This window comes from Ictidomys tridecemlineatus, chromosome 6 (genome assembly GCF_052094955.1).
Source record: "Ictidomys tridecemlineatus isolate mIctTri1 chromosome 6, mIctTri1.hap1, whole genome shotgun sequence".
NCBI lineage: Eukaryota > Metazoa > Chordata > Mammalia > Rodentia > Sciuridae > Ictidomys > Ictidomys tridecemlineatus.
Window position 1 is genome coordinate 3,532,020 of NC_135482.1, and position 19,711 is coordinate 3,551,730.

Below are 19,711 nucleotides of genomic sequence, written 5' to 3' on the forward strand. Positions count from 1 at the left end.
GCGCTCGCGCCGCCCCGCGTCGTCTCGCGAGACTTGGCGAGGTCCTTCCCGCGCTTTTCCAGCCGGCGCGTGAGGACGCGGCTGAGGCGTGGAGCCAGCCATGGGCCGCCTGGATGTGCTGCTCGTGGAGAACTTCAAGTCGTGGCGCGGCCGCCAGGTCATTGGCCCCTTCAGAAGGTTCACCTGCATCATCGGCCCCAACGGCTCGGGTAACCGCGCGGCGGCCGGAACCCGCGGGGCTGAGGGGCGAGCGCGCCTCGCGGCCAGCCTCGGCGACCGTCCTCTCAGGGACCCCGACGACCCTCGCCCCTTCCCTCCAGGGACCCCCGGCCACCCTCGCTCCTTTCCGTCCACTCCAGGGAGCCCCCGAGGCCCTCGCTCTTCCCCTCCAGGGACTCCGACCACACTCTTCCCGTCCACTCCAGGGACCCCCGGCGACCCTCGCCCCTTCCCTCCAGGGACCCCCGGCCACCCTCGCTCCTTTCCGTCCACTCCAGGGAGCCCCCGGCCACCCTCGCTCTTCCCCTCCAGGGACTCCGGCCACACTCTTCCCGTCCACTCCAGGGACCCCCGGCCACCTTCACCCCTTCCCGTCCACTCCAGGGACCCCACGGCGACACTTGCCCCTTCCCCTCCAGGGGACCACCCCTTCCGCCATCTTCACCCCTTCCCGCCCTTTCCAGGGACCCCGGCCACCCTTGCTCCTTCCCCTCCAGGGGCCCTGACCCCCGCTGGCCGGCTCTCTGCCACACTTTGGCGCAACCTGCAGCCGCGACCCCTCGTCCCCTGACCCACGGCCCCCACCCTGGACCCCCGGTGCAGCTGAGGCGGAGGCGACCTGCACGCCCCTGCCCGGGGAGCCTGTGACCTGGGTGTAGTGACAGCGACCTCGCTGAGCTCCTGGCCACCCTTTGGCTCAGTCCTGTCACAGGGCCACGTCCCTCACACCTGGGGGAGCGGCCAGCCGGAGGCTTTTCTCGCAGCTTGGAGTGTGGGGTTCAGAAGCCACAGTGACCTTGAAAATCAGCCTTTCCCAATGAAGGGAGCACGCCAAGGTGCTGTGGCACGAGGACCCAGAGCGCCATGGCGGTGCCACTCCGCGGCGTTCCTGTCGCCCTATGAAATAGCTGCTGTTGGAGGCTTTCTTTTGCACGTACATGTGAAAGAATACCCGAGCTTAGAAATAGTCACACATTTAAAGTTTCCTTAGGTCTTCTATGAAATATCTTTACTCTGTTAACAAAAAAAGAAAAGGAAAAAAAAAAAAGATTGAGCCAGGTGTGACAACCCTTGCCTGGAAACCCAGCCCCTCCCGAGGCTGCGCAGGATTGCAAGCTCAAGGCCAGCCTCAGCAACATAGTGAGGTCCTGAGCAACTTAGCAAGACCGTATTCAAAAATAAAAAGGACTAAGGTTGTAGCTTGGTGGTAAAGTGCCCCTGGCTCAATCCCCAGTACCAGGGGGGAAAATAAAACATTGAAAACACATTACTATAAACACTTGTACTCTTACCCTAACTAACCTCTACTCATTTAGTAGATCACTAGGCCCATCACCAGTAGTTTTCACCTTTTATTTTTGTTACCAGAGATTGAACCCAGAGATGCTTAATCAGTGAACCATATCCATCCCCATCCCTTTTTTATTTTGAGATGGGGTCTTGCTAAGTAGCTGAGGCAGGCTGCCCTACCCCCAGCAGCTGGGATTATGGGTATGTACCACTGCACCCAGCTCACCTTTCAACCAGTGATTGTGTGAAGGTTGTTTAATTGTGTAGCTTTCAGTCATATGATGCTTGGAATAAATATCTGCACAAAGTCTCCCCCCCCATAGCTTTATTGAGGTAAGATTGAAGTACATAAAATGCACATATTTGAAGTATGCAATTTTGGTCAGTTTTGACATGTATGTAACCAAAACAATATAAAAAAGCATTTCCATTACTTTTTTTAAAAAATTGAAATCATGAAAAATGTGGTTCCTGCATGATTTCTTACATTAGAAATCAATTACCTTAAGGTATATAGGACTCCACCCCCACATCAACTACTTCAAAATTAAATGGCACACTTATAAATGTCTCTGAGGTCTTGGAAGAAAGCACAAGGAAAGTAAATAAAAAGTGACAATAAAAACTTAAAATATCAGGATCTCTGGGATGAAACAATACTCAGATGAACATTATAACTTGTATCAGAAAGAAGCTGGAATAACAAATTATTTTCAAATTAAGTAGTAGGAAGGAAAAAATAAGAGTAGGAACAGAAATATATGAAATAGAGAAGAAATAATACAGCTAAAATTTGATAAAAAGTCAAATAAGTCTAATCAAGAAGAAATCAAGAACACAAATTAATATCAATGGCAAGGGAGCTATCAGCCCTACAGATGCTAAAAATATATTAAGGTAATATTACAATTGTATGCCAACATATGTGATAGCTTGCATAGCATGGTCTATATTAGAGAAGGATATGTGTGCTGCTGAGAAGTTGGTGAGAAGTCATTGGTGGATGAAATATTCTATATAAGTCTGTTAAGTCTAAATTATTGCTTATATTATTTAGTTCTAGAGTTTTTTTGTTTAGAAGATCTATCCAATAGTGAGAGAAGTATGTTTAAAGTCACCCAGTATTATTGTGTTGTGGTCTTTTTGAGTCTTGAAGTTGAGAAGGATTTGTTTGATGTACGTAAATGCTCCATTGTTTGGGGCATAAATATTTATGATTGTTATGTCTTGTTGATGTATAATTCTATTAAGCAGTATGAAATGTTTTCTTTGTCCCTTCTGGTTAACTTTGGCTTGAAGTCCACTTTATCTGATATGAGTATAGAAACCCCTGCTTGTTTATACAGTCCGTGTAAGTGATATGTTTTTTTTTTCCCATCATTTCACCTGAAGTGTAGGCTTTCTGGTTGTGAATTCTTTTAACTTTTGTTTATCATGAAAGGTTTTTATTTTTATCTTCAATCTGAAGTTTAATTTTTCTGGATATAGGATTCTTGGTTGGCTTGGTATGTTATTTCAGGACCTCCTAGCTTTGAGGGTCTGGGCTGAGAAATCAGCTGAGATCTTCTATATGTAATCTGATATTTTTCTCTTCAAGCCTTTAAAATTCTGTCCTCATTCTGTATGCTAGGCATTTTTATTATAATGTGATCCTCTATATGTAACCTGAGATCCTCTATATGTAATATACTGTTTTTCTCTTGCAGCCTTTAAAACTCTATCCTCATTTTGTATGCTAGGCATTTTCATTATAATGTACCTTGATGTGGGTCTGTTGTAATTTTGCACATTTGGGGTCCTGTAACCCTCTTGTATTTGATTTTCCATTTCATTCTTTAGATTTGGGAAATTTTCTGGTATTATTTCATTGAAAAGATTGTGTATTCCTTTGGTTTGTATCTCCATGCCTTCATCTGTCCTGATAAATCTCAAATTTGGTCTTTTCACGTTATCCATAATTCTTGGAAGTCCCTTTCATGGTTTCTTAGCATCTTATCTCCATTGTCCACTTTATTTTCAGGATTACATGTTTTGTCTTCATTGCCTAAGGTTCTGTCTTCCAAGTGATCTATTCTGTTGATTATGCTTTCTATTGAATTTTTAATTTGGTTTATTGTTTCCTTCATTTTAAGAATTCCTGGGGTTTTTTTTCAGAATCTCTTTATTGAAGTGATCTTTTGCTACCTGTATTTGCTTTCTTATATCATCCTTTACTTTGCAGATGAGTTTAACTATGTACATTCTAAACTCCTCTGGCATTTCTTCCACTGTGGTGTCAGTGGATTCTGTTATTGGAGTATCTTGGTTTGCTTGGGGTGATTTGTTCCCTTGATTTTTTTAATGTTGCTTGTGCATCTACCCATCTAACAGTATGGATCTGAGGCAGTAGAGATTCTACCCTGTGGACTTACAGTGTCCCTGAAGGTTTCCAGTACCTTATTTGCTGAGAAGCTGCTTGTTTTCTTGGTTTCACTCCACAGAGCAGCCAGGAACTTGACATTCTCTATTTTGCCATTTTCTTCTTCTTCTTTTTTTTTCAAGAGAGAGAGAGAGAGAAGATAATTTTTGTATTTATTTTTCAGTTTTTGGCAGATACAACATCTTTGTTTGTATGTGGTGCTGAGGATTGAACCCGGGCCGCACGCATGTCAGGCGAGCACGCTACCACTTGAGCCACATCCCCAGCCCCATATTTTGCCATCTTCTTAATCTCAAGTATCTGCACAAAGTCTTGAACTTCAGTCATCCTAAATTGTGTGCCCATCATCATTCAAATCCTGTTAAAGTGGTATTTTAAATCCTTTTAAATTAGTGCACTTTAAATTTTACACTTAAAACTTAAGTATAAAAGTAATCTTATTTCTTTTCTTAATTTAAAAACACATAATGTGGGGCTGGGTTTGTGGCTCAGCAGTAGAGCACTTGCCTAGCACGTGTGAGGCCCTGGGTTTGATCCTCAGCACCATATAAAAATAAATAAAATAAAGGTACTGTGTCCAACTACAAGTAAAAATAAATAAATATTTTTTAAAATTACGTATTTTGGAGCTAGGGAAGTAGTTCAGTGGAAGAGCCTTGCCTAGCAGGTGCAAGGCCTTGCTTCCATCCTCAGAACCACACACAGATACATGTTGTGATTAAAAGCCTATTTTAAGATTTTTGTGAAAATATCTCTACAAATTGGCTCTTGCCTGAATCCACACATTATGGAAGTTCAACTCCCTTTTTGAGAATTACTGATAACCTAAAAATTATCCTTGAAGCACAATGAAAAATATCTGGTTTACTTATTTTTGGATTTTATTGTTTTTTGTCTACGCTGTTCATATTTTTTTTGCTATATGAAGTTCAAACTCAATATAGTGCTCATCCATAATTAATTTAATGGGTGATATTTCATTTACATTCACTTGGACACTTCTTAGTGGATCTTCTTAATCTCACAGAAATACTGGCATATTCAGATTTTGTTAAGCTGATTAATCATTTCTTTTTTTTTTGAGAGTGAGAGAGGAGAGAGAGAGAGAGAGAATTTTTAATATTTATTTTTTAGTTCTCGGCGGACACAACATCTTTGTTGGTATGTGGTGCTGAGGATTGAACCCGGGCCACACGCATGCCAGGCGAGCGCACTACCACTTGAGCCACATCCCCAGCCCATCACTTCTTGTTATACTTTGATTGGTCACTCCTTTTTAATAATTTCCTATTGTTACCACATGCCACAGTGATGGTCCCATTTGTTTATTTTTAGTAACCTAATTTTGTTTTCTTATGGGTGGAGGAAAAATTGTGGGGTTTTTTGTTGGTTTGTTTGTTTTTATGGTACTAGAGATTGAACTCAGGGGCACTCTACCATTAAGCTGTTGGTTATGCTTTCTATTGAATTTTTATTTTTTAATAAAAAATAACCCCCAGATCTTTTTATTTTTTATTTTAAGACAAAGTCTTGTTAAGATGACCAGACTGGTCTTGAATTTGTAATCCTCTTGCCTCAGCCTCCTGGGTTCCTGGGATTACAGGTGTGTGCCCATTCAGTTAGTTTTAGCAAATAGTTGCAAATGTACAGTGCTAGAAACATGGAAAGATACACAGAGTAAGGAGCTTTTGTTTCTAAGGTACGTAAGAAAATAACACACTAACTGAAATGGAGAGACCAAATAATACATTTATGAAACCTTAAACAAGGAAAGTAAATAATCTGATTTGAGGAAGTATCAGCAGAAAGAGCTTATATGGAGTCCAAAGATCTTCAAGAGATGATAGCATTTGAGCTGAGCTCAAAGTGTATTTTTCCAGGGATTTGTAAACGTATATTTGTGGGACAGTTAATGGTCCTCAATAACCAGAATGTAGTACATATTTAAGGAAGTAGTGGGATGGAAAGTTGGAGTCCCTTTGGGTAAGTCTTTGCCAGAGTGTGAAGTTTGTATTTAACTTTCTGTAAAAATAAATGTTAGCTTTTGAAGGATTTTAGTAGGGAAATGCCTGTGTGTGTGAATCTAAGATTACCTTTGAACGTGTTTTCTGTTCTTATCCCCTCCTAAAGTCTTCACTTTTCTAAGTATTATGTTTTGAATTATTTATTTTTTGCACTGGATAATTTTCATTGGCATACGTACATGTTCTGTTGACACTAATTTTTAAAAAATCTCACACTTCACAAGCCCTTCAGTTATTGGCTGCCCCTCCCTCAGATGTAAGCATTGGGGTGCCCCCAGGAACATATCCTCTATTGTGTGGGCTCTCTCTTGTCCAGGGAGGAGGTCCACGGAACAGGGTAGAAGAGAGTGTGGCTGTGGAGTCACGAATCAAGACCGAGCTGGAAGCAGGTCTGATATTTTTGCATAGTTACCATGTATATGTAATCCGGCAGTATCTAAGCAGATTATAGTCAGCCAGCAATTTAATTTCTGGCCAACTATCCTTGCTGCAACCAATCAGGCAGCGGGCTGCAGAGCAAGCACTGTGACTGTAACATATAGTCCTACTCCCAGGGCTTTGCCTACAGGGTAAGTGGTTTGCCGCTCCCGAGCCTAGCATGAGAGGAGTGGTTTGCCACTCAGGTGCCCTTAACATATGCCACATATGCAGCACTCCATGCACTTGTCCCTACACTCTGTTTCTTCTTCCCCCAGGTAATTTTATTAGTCTTGCAGCTTCACGAATCATCCTTACACTTATGATTTTCAAAGTTCTATGTTAGCCTTAGTACATTCTTTTTTTGTGCCAGATTAATATCCAACAATTCATTTGCTATTCTCCTAGACATCTCAGGCAATACTGCCAGAAAGAGTGGTTGATTTTCTCCCCCATCCCCATCAAAACCCAACCTGTTCTTTCCTGGTCTTTACCAGCTCAGTAAGGGGAAACATTTAATCATTAATTAAACCACTAACCTAAGAGCAATTCTGAACTTTTCAACCCCACTTCCCTCATCCAGCTATCCATAAGTCCTATGTCTCTACCTCTAAAACACATCCAGAATCCAGTTACTTCTTGCCATTTTCCAGTGTTATGAGGTAGTCATAGCCGCTAGGTTGGCCATTGATTATTGCCATAATAGTTGACTATTGCTATAACCTAAGAGGTCTCTGCTTCTATTCTTGTCTCTCCAAAATCTATCCTCAGCAATTAGAATGAACATTTTTTTAAGTCTGTAAATCATAGCACCACCACCCTTAGTTTAAATCTTTCCAGTGGCTTTCCCTTGTACTTAGAATAAAATCCATATTTCTTACCATGGACCATAAAGCCCTTATAATATGGTCACTGTGTATTTCTCTGCTCTAATTTTCTCTTTATCTACATTCACTCTACTGGTTCAGAACTTCTGCTTTCCTTGCACAGACCAGATTGATTTCCATTTCAGAGTCTTGGCATTTACTAGTCCTTAGGTTTAGAATGCTTTTCTCCTAGGGTTTCACATGACTGCTATCTGGATGAATTCTCTTTCATCCTTGATATATTCTCCCTATCACAGCCAATATATTACCAATCATGCCAGTTCTACTTTTGAGCGGGGGGGGGTGCTGGAGATCAAACCTAAGGCTTCATATATGCTAGGCAAGTGCTCTACCACTGAGCCACACCTTCAGCCCCAGTTCTTCCTTCGTAATAACTCTATCCTCTACTCTGTACCCATTGCTACTGCTTTATTTCACTGAAATTTTCTTCCTAGGATTCCTGTAGTAACTTTTTATCTGAGTTCCCTACCTCTCAGCTTATCTAACTTTAAACTTATATGCTGTGCTACCAGAGTATACTTTTTTTGTTCCTACAAGAAAGAATATCCATTTGATTTTCTTAATAGATGAAAAAAGGGTATTTGACAGAATTCAGTATCCATTCCCATCAATATTTTTTCCTGGACATTTTGAATTTCAAGTGAGTTTTTTTCTCTATATTTTCCCAGTTTCCTACATTGAATAATTTTTAATCAGGAAACAGTGTCATTTAAAAATCCCATGTTAGGCTAGGCACTGTGGCGAATACTGTAATCCCGGCTACTTGGGAGACTGAGACAGGAGGATTGCAAGTTCAAGGCCATCTTGGGCAACTTAGCGGATGAACCCTATCCTAAAATAAAAAGGTCTGTATGTAGCTCAGTGATAGAGTACCCCTGGGTTTAAACCAATATTAGGAAAAAATATTAAAAGTCCATTTTAGATAAACTATAATAATGTTGAATTATTATGAAAATATATTATCATAAAAGCAATATATAGTTGTAAAACATTAAAAAGTAAACAAGAAGAAAAATCCCCACAATTCAGTTATTACTACCTGATCACTTGGGGTATATCCATGTAGATTTTTTTAGGCAAACTTTTTAAAAATGAAAATGAGATCTTACAGAAATATTGTTTTCTAATTTTATTGTTTTCAGGCAATTATCTTCAGCTTTTTCAGTAAATGCTTACTGTGGGAAATGATTTGTGTCTTCTGTCCTGGAGCCAAGAGGCTTTGACTGTCATTACATCTCATAGTGACCTGGCCATTGCCACTGTCCTAGAAGTTTGAGGACACGTCTTCAGATGTAAAGGTGTCGCCCTATAACCCCTTTGGTCAAATTACACTCACCTGTTCCTTTGTGATACTACCCCTTTGCCCTGTTTGGGATAGAATGTTCCATGGAAACCCCCTTTGTGTATCCCCTTCTCTTGCTCTGCCTTTGACTGTGGCTTCCTAGATGTCAGTTAACTTGCTGACAGTAGACATCACTAAGCTAGACTCAACTCCCTGAAACCTGACCCCTTTCCTCATTTGAATGGCTTATCCTCAATGAAAGGGTTCAGCACATGCTCGCTTGCTCTCTCTTTCTGTGGACCCTTAAGGTCAGAGGAGCCTTCACAGGAACCCCCCCCCAAAAAAAGGTATCTCTGTCTCTTGTGTGATTATTTCATGCATCCCAGTTCATCTGGAGTGACCCTGAGTGTTTTAGTCATGAGGAATGCAACAGTTCACTTCATCTGATGCACAGCTCAGATTCAGATTGCCTCAACCGACTCTAAAACATTCTTTAACCAAAACTTTTCCCAACTCAGAACTGCATATTGCATCTGATTGTGACATCCCTTAAATCTCTCTCAATTTTTAGCATGGTGCTTTTATTTATAATATTGACTTATTGAAAAAAATAGGAAAAGTTTTTCTATAAAATGTTTAGATTTGGTTGATTGCTTCCCTAAGGTGTCTTTAAGTTCACTCCTCTATCCCTCTCTATTTCTGTAAACTGCAAGTTACATCTAAAGAGTTTATGAATTCACATTATATATTTTTGGATAGACTTCATATTGCATTGTGTCTATTTGATAGTTTTGACATATTAGCAAGGCTAAAATTGATGCTTGGATTAGGGTGTTGACTGATCTCTTCATTATATGTTTTTCCTTTTCAACTGTGATGTCCAGTTTTATTTTGACATTATACAGATGTTCTTTATCGACCATTTTACTAACAATAATCTTGGCCTGAATCAACATTTTTTTAAGGATTGCAAAATTAGGTTTTCTTGATTGTCATGCTTTCTATATTCAGTCAATGGTATTCCCCTGTAAAAAGAGCTTTCCTTTGTTAACTATTTTTTTAATCAAACAGCTTAAAAGTACAGTTTACACTGAAAAAAAAACACAGAATAATTGCTGGCCTCTTTCTTTTTTGTTTTTGTTTTTGTATTATTGGGGATTGAACTCAGGGCTTGGCACATGTTAGGCAAGTGCTCTGCCACTAAGCTGCAACTCTAACCTTTGTCTCTTTCCTTTTAATAAATATTTTCAAAGAAAGGCATTTTAGGAGAGACACTGTGGTGCATAGCCTAAAATCCCAGTGACTCAGGAGGCTAAGGCAGAGGATCCAAGTTCAAAGTCAACATAAGTAACTTAGTAAGCCCTATGCAATTTACTGTTTCAAAATAAAAAAATAAAAGGGCTGGGGATGTCCCTCAGTGGTAAAGCATGCCTGGGTTCAATCTGCAGTACAAAAAAAAAAAAAAAAGGAGGGGGGAAGGAAGGAGTTTTAATAGCTGCTTCACATAGTGAAAATTATTTTCTCTCTTTTTTTTCGGTTTATATTAATACAAATTCATGAATTTTCACTGATGTGGTATTTTTTAAAAATATTTATTTTTCATTTGGACACAATATCTTTATTTGTTCATTTTTATGTGGTGCTGAGAATCAAACCCAGGGCCTCGCATGTGCTAGATGAGCACTCTGCCGCTGAGCTACAGCCCCAGCCCCTGATGTGGTATGTTTTAATCCACCAAAATAATTCTTTTTGATTCTCAGATTCTATAACTTCAGTAACTGGTCACTTCTTCAGGCTGCCCCCTATGTCCTATGTCCTTAGGTCATGACTTCATTAATATTAGAAAACTTCCTTGCTTTCTGACATGATGTTCTTGTTCCCAAGCTCAGCTTTGTTATTCCTGGCCTCAGAACTGGAATTGGCTAGATCTCTGATGACGTCAGGTTCCTTTTAGTTGGAAAGGTATTAGAGACAACATTTGAGTGCTTAGAGGTATTGGGTGAGTTCGGATACCATGGATCCTGGACCATTTTAGTTTCAGGGCTAGAGAATAAATGAAGCACTCTTTCAGGTTGGTTATATATTTTTAAAAATATTTTAACATTTTTTTTAAGATATTGATTAACCTTTATTTTACTCATTTATTTATATGTGGTGCTGAGAATTGAACCCAGTGCCTCACACATGCTAGGCAAGTGCTCTACCACTGAACCACAACTCCAGCCCTGTGGTTGATTATATTTTTTAATAACTACCTCATTGAGATAGAGTTTACATATTATAAAAATGCATTCTTTTAAAGTGTAATCTATAGGCAGAACTGTTTCCTTCTGCCTTACCAAAAGAATAGGTTTTGAAAGCTAGATTTTTGCCAGTCTGGTAGATAAGAATTGGAAGTTCGTACTGTTTTAATTTACATTTTTTATGAGTAATTTTGAGCATCTTTTCATGTGTTTAAGGGACTTCTTTTTTTTTTACTGAATTGCAATTTGTGTCATTTGCTCACTTTTGTTGGGTTATTGTCTGAAAAATCTTTACAAAACATTTGAAAAAGTTATTTCTAAAGATCTTTCATAATCTTCAGCATAAAGTTCAGTTCCTTTAATATAACATTATAATTTATACAAAAATAATTTTCTCAGTTTTCTCTTACCATTCTAAAAAACAAGTAAGCTCTGTTCTACCCACACTGAATTATTTGCTTTCTTACTAGAGTGGTGCCATGCTCTCTCACTCCTTTGTGCATGTTAGACTATTATTCTCTTTTCCTGGGATGGAATATTTACCTTCAGCACCTGACTCTCCAAACTTCTCATTACCCTTTAAAACATCCCAGAATTCTCTCTTTGAAAAGCCTCCAACCTTTAGTTCTTCTAAGTGCTTCAATCGTACTTTATGTTCACTATTTTATTAAAATTTTTTACATTATAATTTTCTCCATTATCTATTCACTGAACATGTCAAAATGAGGGTTTTTGTAGGATAGGAACACAGTGGATTGGCTAACATCATATTATGACAGGATACTTTTCTTGTAAGGGTTATAGCAGAGGGAACTTACTATGTCTAACTCAGATGGACAGTACTCTTTCTGATTGATTGCTGTGAATCTCTTGTTTTCAGGATAAACTATTCCATGTGGAGGTTTACCTGCTTCCTCAAAGTTTCAGTTTGATTATGTGGCACTTAGCATGAATGACTCCATTTTGGTTTGATCTTATGTTCTGATGCCTAGTATAGGAGGCTAGTTCAAAAGTATTATTTCCCATAAAGTTCAACAGAGTAAAATCTGTATTTTGTTTTTTAGCCCCAGTCCTTACAGCAAAGTAAGGACTGATAAATAAGTGTTCAGAAAATGTTTGTAGGATGAATGAATTAATTTGAGGATACAAGAGATCAAAGGTTAAGGAGTCCAGCAAAAGAGGCTTGCACTAGTAGAGGGTTGGTAAAGAGAGGAATAAGGAGAAGTGTGGAGTTGGAATCAAAAGGCACTTGGAAAATCATGTCGTAATTTTTATGTTTTATAATATTTGGTTCGTCTTTATGAAGTGGTGGTAGCCTAAAACAGAACTCCTCTAAAATCACTATTTTCCTGATGTTGCTTTTAAATTATTCATAGCAGAGGTCCCCAGTCTGACTACTACAGAACTTGGCATGATTCATTCATTTGTTCTTTCATTCTTTTCAGCAGAGGTTGGTCGTAATTGTTAACCTAACACTAACTCGTAGGCCTGCACTGAATGTTTCCTGAGCATCTTATCTGAAGTTACCCTCTTATTTCATCAGTCAGTGTATTTCTCCATGATGCTTATTAAAATATATTTGCAATTTTTATTGTCTGGACAAAATATATAACCCTCTATTAGAGACAACATTGAATGATTGGATTTACATGGGGAAATATTTATTTTAGGAAGATTTTGAATAAGGGTTGACAAAATTTGCTTAGCTATGTTATTGTCAGAGTTAATCATTCAATGAATATTATTTTGTCTTCTATGTATTTCTTTTTTAAAAATTTTTTTTAGCTGTAGTTGGACACAATATCTTTATTTATTTTTATGTGGTGCTGAGGATCGAACCCAGTGCCTCACACATATGAGGCAGGCACTCTACAAATGAACTATAGCCTCAGCCCCTCTATGTATTTCTTATCAGTTAATGCCCCCCCCAAAATATGTTTAATACCTATTAACTGATACTCAGCTAAATAAATTTTTAGCATTTAAAACACTTCTAGTCTTTTTAGAAAGATCCTAAAGTCTAAAGCTAAATCTTATTTCTAGTAGCCGACAGCATTTCTTTTTCTTTATTCTTTTGGCACTGAAAATTCAGATTGCTTGTGATATGATTTATAGATCCCTAATGTGAAAAAGAAACAAATAATAGAACAGGTAATAGCTGCATTGATATTGCACCTTGGAAAAATTCATGAAGCAAATTGCAGCCTCATAATTGGATAATAAGTTTACCTTTGGGGTTGGGAATCCCCGAGACTACTCCCAGGTTTGGTGATTTGCTGGGAAGACTCATAGGACTCAACATATAGTTATACTCAGGAACATTTTTATTCAGCAAAAAGGTACAAAGCACATTCAGCAAAGGGAACAGGTATATAGGGAAAACCTGACAAAACTAGGTACAATATTCTTAGAGTCCTCACCTATTGAAGTCACAGTGCTTAATTCTCTAGCAACAAGTTCACAAGTAGAAATGATGCCTACCAAGGAACCTTGCTAGAAACTCAGTGCCCAGGGTTTTTAATTGAGAGATGATCACATCCTCTACCTAGAGCATACCCAAAATTCCAGACCCCTAAAAAGAAAGAACATATTCAGTATAAGTCATATTGTTTGCACGGTTTAGGCATGGTAAGCCATTTTTACCAGGGAATTGTAGAAACTCTCCACAGGTCCAAATCTAAGTCCTCAGATGCCAGCCATCTTGCAAGCAGGCCTTTCAAAAGTAGTACTCTCAGGCCTGCCGTTTAGCTGTTGTAGCCCCCTATCACCCCACCTATGAAGATACAAGAACACGACCTTCCTTTGGAAAGATACTGAATTTAGTTAGCTTATCTTTTTTTTTTTTTTTTAATGTGAGGGTTTGGTGCTACATAAATGCTTTGGGTGATCATTTCCATATGTATAAAACAGGGATCACTAAAATTCAGGGATGTTAAATGATTTGCCCTGGTGTAGTACCTAATAATCAGAGAAATCTAGAATTTATGTTTTCATATATATATATGTATGTATACATATATATTTTTTAGTTATAGATGGACCCAATACCTTTATTTTATTTGTTTTTATTTTTATTTGGTGCTCAGGATCGAATCCAGTGCCTCATCCATGCTAGGCAAGCGCTCTACCACTGAGCCACAACCCCAGCTCCAGAAATCTGGAATTTAGATCCATTTGTTTATTTTTTTAAACTTAGACCTTTTAATGCTCTGCAGTAGCTGCTTAGAAGAAACAAGTGATCTTCCTAGAACTTCTTAGTCCCATGCATTTTTCATCTCAAGGAGACAGAACTACTCAGACATGTTTTGGCTGTATTTCACTTCCATTGGGAGGTCTGATTTCTTTGGCATAGGCAGGGATTCTTATCCAAAGACTGAATACCTTTCTCTCTTTTCTTTTCCAGGAAAATCTAATGTAATGGATGCACTTAGTTTTGTAATGGGAGAGAAAACGGCTAATTTAAGAGTGAAAAATATTCAAGAACTTATTCATGGAGCACATATTGGAAAACCAGTTTCTTCTTCTGCAAGTGTAAAGATTGTATATGTGGAAGAAAGTGGAGAAGAGAAGACATTTGCAAGAATCATTCGAGGTACCTTTGACATTTGGTTTTTCAGGAGCAAGTTATAAGGCCTGCTTTCCTGTATGCAGGCTGTGACTCTTCCACTGGCAGCATGAGCTAGAGGCTCTTTTTCCTCAGAAGCATGCACATGACAACCTATTTTATTCTCTACTTAGACTTTTCCTTAAGCAGATAGGCTTACTTATTTAGGTCTCTCCTGACAAATAGCATTTTTATACCTGAATATTTGAATAAGATGAAGGAGAGAGCCCACCTGTAAGAAGTCATGTAAGTTCTTTCTCAGGTTATTTATCTCTTTTGGTGATGAATTAATTGTTTGCATATTTGGGGCTTGTATAGATAGTTTTTTTCCTAACATGAAAAAGCAACTAGAGTGAAATGTTTTCATTTGTATTTTGTGATTTGTTTATGAATCCTCTGTGTTCTCTGAATAAGCAAAATTTAGAGTCATTTATATACATTTTTTATTGTATGCTAGGATTTTATTTACTCTGTAAATAGGTGTGTATTTTATTTTTTCAATTGTTTCAGTTTTTATTCTGGTCCACAACAACAGTTTTAATGTATAAGTACTGTCTTATTGTCTTCCCCCAAATTCAATCACAGCTGGTTTTAGAGATTCCTGTTATATACTTGTTCCTTAATGTGTAATTTAAATATTTTACCACTTATCACCCAGACATATTCATTGGCTAGTTTTATTACTTTCCTTTGGATTTTTAATCATTTATTTATTTAATTTTTTGAGATGGTGTTTCAAAACAAATAGCCTGGGTTGTTGTCCAGACTGGCCTCAAGCTCCTGGGCTCAAATGATCCTCCTGCTTTAGCCTCCTAAGGAGCTAGGGCTCTGGTCCATGCCACAGCACCTGGCTTTCTTTGGATATTTTAACTTCAAAAGCCTTTGTCTCATTAAAGATTCTGTTGCCTACCCTGTTTAACATTGAAGTGCCTCCCCCATACAGAAGTTTCCATCTTGCTTTGCAGCTCTTGTACTCCTTCATAGTTAGCCACTGTGTCACATATATTTATTTTTATTTTACTTGCATATCTCATATTTGTTTGTCTCCCTAACTAGGATATAAACTTCTTGAAATTAGACTTTGGTCTGTTTTGTTTGCCATTATAAAATATTCCTTGGCATGTAATAGACACTTGGCCTTTGCATTCATTAACAGGTATGTTATTGCATGACTGGCCATTTCAGTAAGAAAAATAGTTTGTAGCAGCCTTTATTCTTCTATTTCAGGGGGATGTTCTGAATTTCATTTTGATGATAACCCTGTGAGTCGTTCTGCTTACATAGCAGAGTTGGAAAAGATAGGCATAATAGTCAAAGCACGGAACTGTCTGGTTTTCCAGGTAAGTAGCTGCCGTGCTTTGTGTGGTTCATTGTTTCAAAAAGACATCACTGTATTTTACATGTTATGCTCTACTATTTTTAACAGGGAACTGTAGAGTCTATTTCCATGAAAAAACCCAAAGAAAGAACCCAATTTTTTGAAGAAATCAGCACTTCAGGAGAGCTTATAGGAGAATATGAGGAAAAGAAAAGAAGGTTACAAAAAGCTGAAGAAGATGCACAATTTAATTTTAATAAGAAAAAAAATGTAGCTGCAGAGCGCAAGCATGCAAAATTAGAGAAAGAAGAGGTAAGGTGTCCTGAAATGTAACCAGTTAAGTAAGTGTTAGATATGAAAGCTTTCTGTAGAAGTTGTTGGGTACCAAGAAGTTGTCTGGGGTACCAAGAATATTCCTTTTGTGATTGAAAACAAATTTTTTTTATGGGTGTAGCAGTACTAGGAGTTGAACTCGGGGCCTCACACATGCTAAACTTTCACTGAGCTGTATCCCCAACCCAGGGGATGTCCAGGCTGGTCTCAGACTTGGAATCCTCCTGCCTTAAGAATCACAAGTTTAAAACCAGCCTGAGCAACTTAGCTAGACCCTGTCTCAAAATAAAAAATAAAAGGGGCTGGCTTGGAATGTAGTTCAGTGGTAGAGTGTCCCTGGGTTCAGTCCCCAGTACTACAAAACAAAACTAAACCTGTAGTAGCCCCATTAGTTTTTATCAGTAGAAAAATTACTTCTGGCAGTAATTTTACCTGTGATCATTAATTTAAAGTTGATCGCTAGGAGCTCTGTAATCATAAAGTCTTTTAGTTTATATATGAGGAAGCTAATGCCAGGCTGATGGAGTTGCCATGACAAATTGGTGGATTGCCATACTCACAGGTCAAGACAATAGGATGAGGACCCAGATTGGCAGGTGACACTTCACTATTATTCCTACCATACTACTAAGGGCATGACCACAAAATCATTTACTGGTTTAGAAACGAACAAAGAAATCCTTTTCAAATAATGCTATTTTGGGAAGAATACTGTTTCTTAATGACATAAATCAAAATTCACTAGACATGGTATGTTGGTACAATAGTTGAGTTCATGAAAGGTCAGCTTATTCTCATTTTTTAACTTCATTGAATTATACTGTTTTTTAGGCAGAACGTTATCAAAGTCTCCTTGAAGAACTGAAAATAAACAAGATACAACTGCAGCTTTTTCAACTTTATCATAATGAGAAAAAAATTCATTTTCTGAACACTGAGTTAGAGCATGTGAATAGGGATTTGAGTGTCATAAAAGAGTCTCTTTCTCATCATGAAAACATAGTTAAAGCCAAGAAAAAGGAACATGGAATGCTAACTAGACAACTACAACAAACAGAAAAAGAATTGAAGTAAGTTTTTTAAAATTAATGGTTCAGTTTTATGTAGATTGATAGAGCAAATAAAGGATGTGACACTTTGAAAGTTGATTTTTAAAAAGATTTTTTTCTATGAAATACTTTAAAATTACATAAAAATTATCAAGATAGTAAAGAAAGTTTTCATATTCCCTCTTTCAATTTCTCCTTTTATTAACATCTTACAATAGTATGCCATATTTGTCAGAATCAATAAACCAACTTTGACACATTTATTATTAATTAAAGACTATAGTAGTCATATTTTCTTAGTGTTGGCCTAACATTCTTTTTCTGACCTGGAAAATCACATTAAATTTATTTGTCTCCTTGGGTTCCTCTGGACTCTACAATTTCTCACACTTTCTTGGTTTTGATGAGCTTAGCAGTTTTGAGTATTTGCCCAGAATTTTTGAAGAATATCCCTTAATTGGGATTTGTCTGATAGTTTCTAATAACTAGACTTGCATTATGGGTTTTAGGGAGGAGGACCACAGAAGTAAAATGTCATTCTCCTCACATTATATCAGGATATCAACATGTTCTGTGACATATATCCTGTATCATATCAACATGACATCACTGTTCATGTTGACCTTGATCACCTATTCAAAATAGTTCTTGTCAGCTTTCTCCATTATGAAGTTATTCCTCTCCCAACTCCCCTGCCTTTCAACATTGTAATCTTTAGAAGGAAATCACTGTGCATGGCCCACACTTAAGGACAGAGTATCTACATAACTCATTAGGAATTCTGTACAGGAGATTCATCTCCTATTTATTCAATTATTTATATCCATATGGACTTAGGATATTTTATATCTGGAGTTATAATCTAATCCTATGTTATTTATTTATTTTTACCTAGACCCAACTGTTAGCCATTGAGAACTCTTTGAGTTGGTTCTTGTGTTCCTTTGATGTATCCCTATAATTGTGATTGTTTTTGGTGTTGGGAGTGCACTTCTTTACTTTCTGGCAGTACAATATGCTCCAGGCTTGTTTTATATGAGGTAGTCCTAGCGTTAGCCTGCCCAGCTTGTCTGAGTCTGCCCTAGACCTAGGACTAGTCATTTCTCCAGAGTCTTGGCCCCTTTTTTTAAAGAATGCTATTAGGAGCCAACATGTGCATGCTAGATGTGCTTGTGCTCCCGGGGTGTCTTTGCTTCTAGGCTTTCTCAGCTGACAGAATTAGGACATGTATATGTGTATACTGACTCTTGTATATTTACGTTTCTGTAAGTAATTCCACAAAAGACAGCATGAAGATAAACATGAATTTACACCTGATACCTCCCTACAGTAATCTATTACCACGTTCATCATTTTCCCTTACGTCTATCTAAAACTTCCCTTTTCAGCAGTGAGAAACCTTGACTTCCACCTTTAGACATTCATTTGTTTAATTGTTCAATTTCAGTAATCATGGACATCAGTATCTGAAAGACTAACCCCACCCTGGTGGGAAGCAGTTTTATAACTAATGTACAATACTTGAGTACTCTTTTAGTTTTCTGACAGACTCCAAAATTACTTAGACCCACACTTTTTTCTTCTACTCTTTCAATAAAGTTGTTTCATGTATTTGTAGTATAGTTAGATTCTTTTGTTATGTTCTATATTTCATCTAGTATCCCTCAGCCTCATAAGTGATTTTTTAAAATTAGTTCACATTAAGGTTCATTCTTGATGCTGTATAGTTCCATAGTTTTTGGCAGATGCATTATTTAACTGCTCTTTTTAAAAATGCCTATGCTTCTGATTTTGCCCAATCTCTGACAATCACTGATCTGCTTAAGTCTCTGAAAGTTAACTTATTTTTTTAATTTAGTTTTGAATGTGATTTATCAAAATAACTTCCCTTTCTATATTAAAAATTAATTTTAAAAAAAACTTTCTTTTCCCCTTTTAGGTCTCTTGAAGCACTTTTAAATCAGAAGAGGCCTCAGTACATTAAAGCCAAAGAAAACACTTCTCATCACCTCAAGAAATTGGATGTGTCTAAGAAATCAATAAAGGACAGTGAGAGACAGTGTTCCAAACAGGAAGATGATATAAGAGCCCTAGAGACAGAACTGGTTGATTTAGATAGTGCTTGGAGAAATTTTGAAAAGCAGATTGAGGAAGAAATCTTACATAAAGGACGAGACATTGAACTGGAAGCTAGTCAGGTGAAAAAATCAACATAGTGGAGATCTTTTTTCTCTTATTTCTTCTTTTATTAAAAGAAATTAAAGGATGACCTCTGATATTTTAAGAGAATATCCTTGGGATGTAAATTATGGGAATTTAAAGTTTTCATCTGAATATGAAATATAAATTTGATCTTTAAACTAGTTTCCCTTTATGTGATTAGATGGTGTTATGAGTTTATTGAAGTCTTAGAAAATAAGATTACCTGGTATAATTTTATAATGAAAGTTAGGTAATTCAGTTATTTTAAAGGTAAAACTATTTTCTGTCATATAAAATAAGATGTATGAGCCTGAGATTTAATTCACAGGAGGGAAACTGGTTACTTAAGGTGATTTAAAATGTTAAGTGATGAATTAATATCTAACTTAGTACAATATACAAGATTTAACTATAATAAATCAGT

At 37.7% G+C, this 19,711-nt stretch overlaps 1 protein-coding gene across 1 annotated transcript in view; it reads left to right on the forward strand.

The window, feature by feature from the left end:
- Positions 1 to 69: 69 nt before the first annotated feature.
- Smc1b (structural maintenance of chromosomes 1B) overlaps positions 70 to 19,711 on the forward strand; it is a 74,309-nt gene continuing 54,667 nt past the window's right edge. The window contains exons 1-6 of the mRNA XM_021733006.3: positions 70 to 209; positions 14,185 to 14,373; positions 15,613 to 15,725; positions 15,812 to 16,015; positions 16,868 to 17,106; positions 19,025 to 19,283. Of these exons, the coding sequence (XP_021588681.1) occupies positions 101 to 209; positions 14,185 to 14,373; positions 15,613 to 15,725; positions 15,812 to 16,015; positions 16,868 to 17,106; positions 19,025 to 19,283 (1,113 nt within the window). The 5' untranslated portion in view covers positions 70 to 100. The remainder of the gene's footprint in view (positions 210 to 14,184; positions 14,374 to 15,612; positions 15,726 to 15,811; positions 16,016 to 16,867; positions 17,107 to 19,024; positions 19,284 to 19,711) is intronic.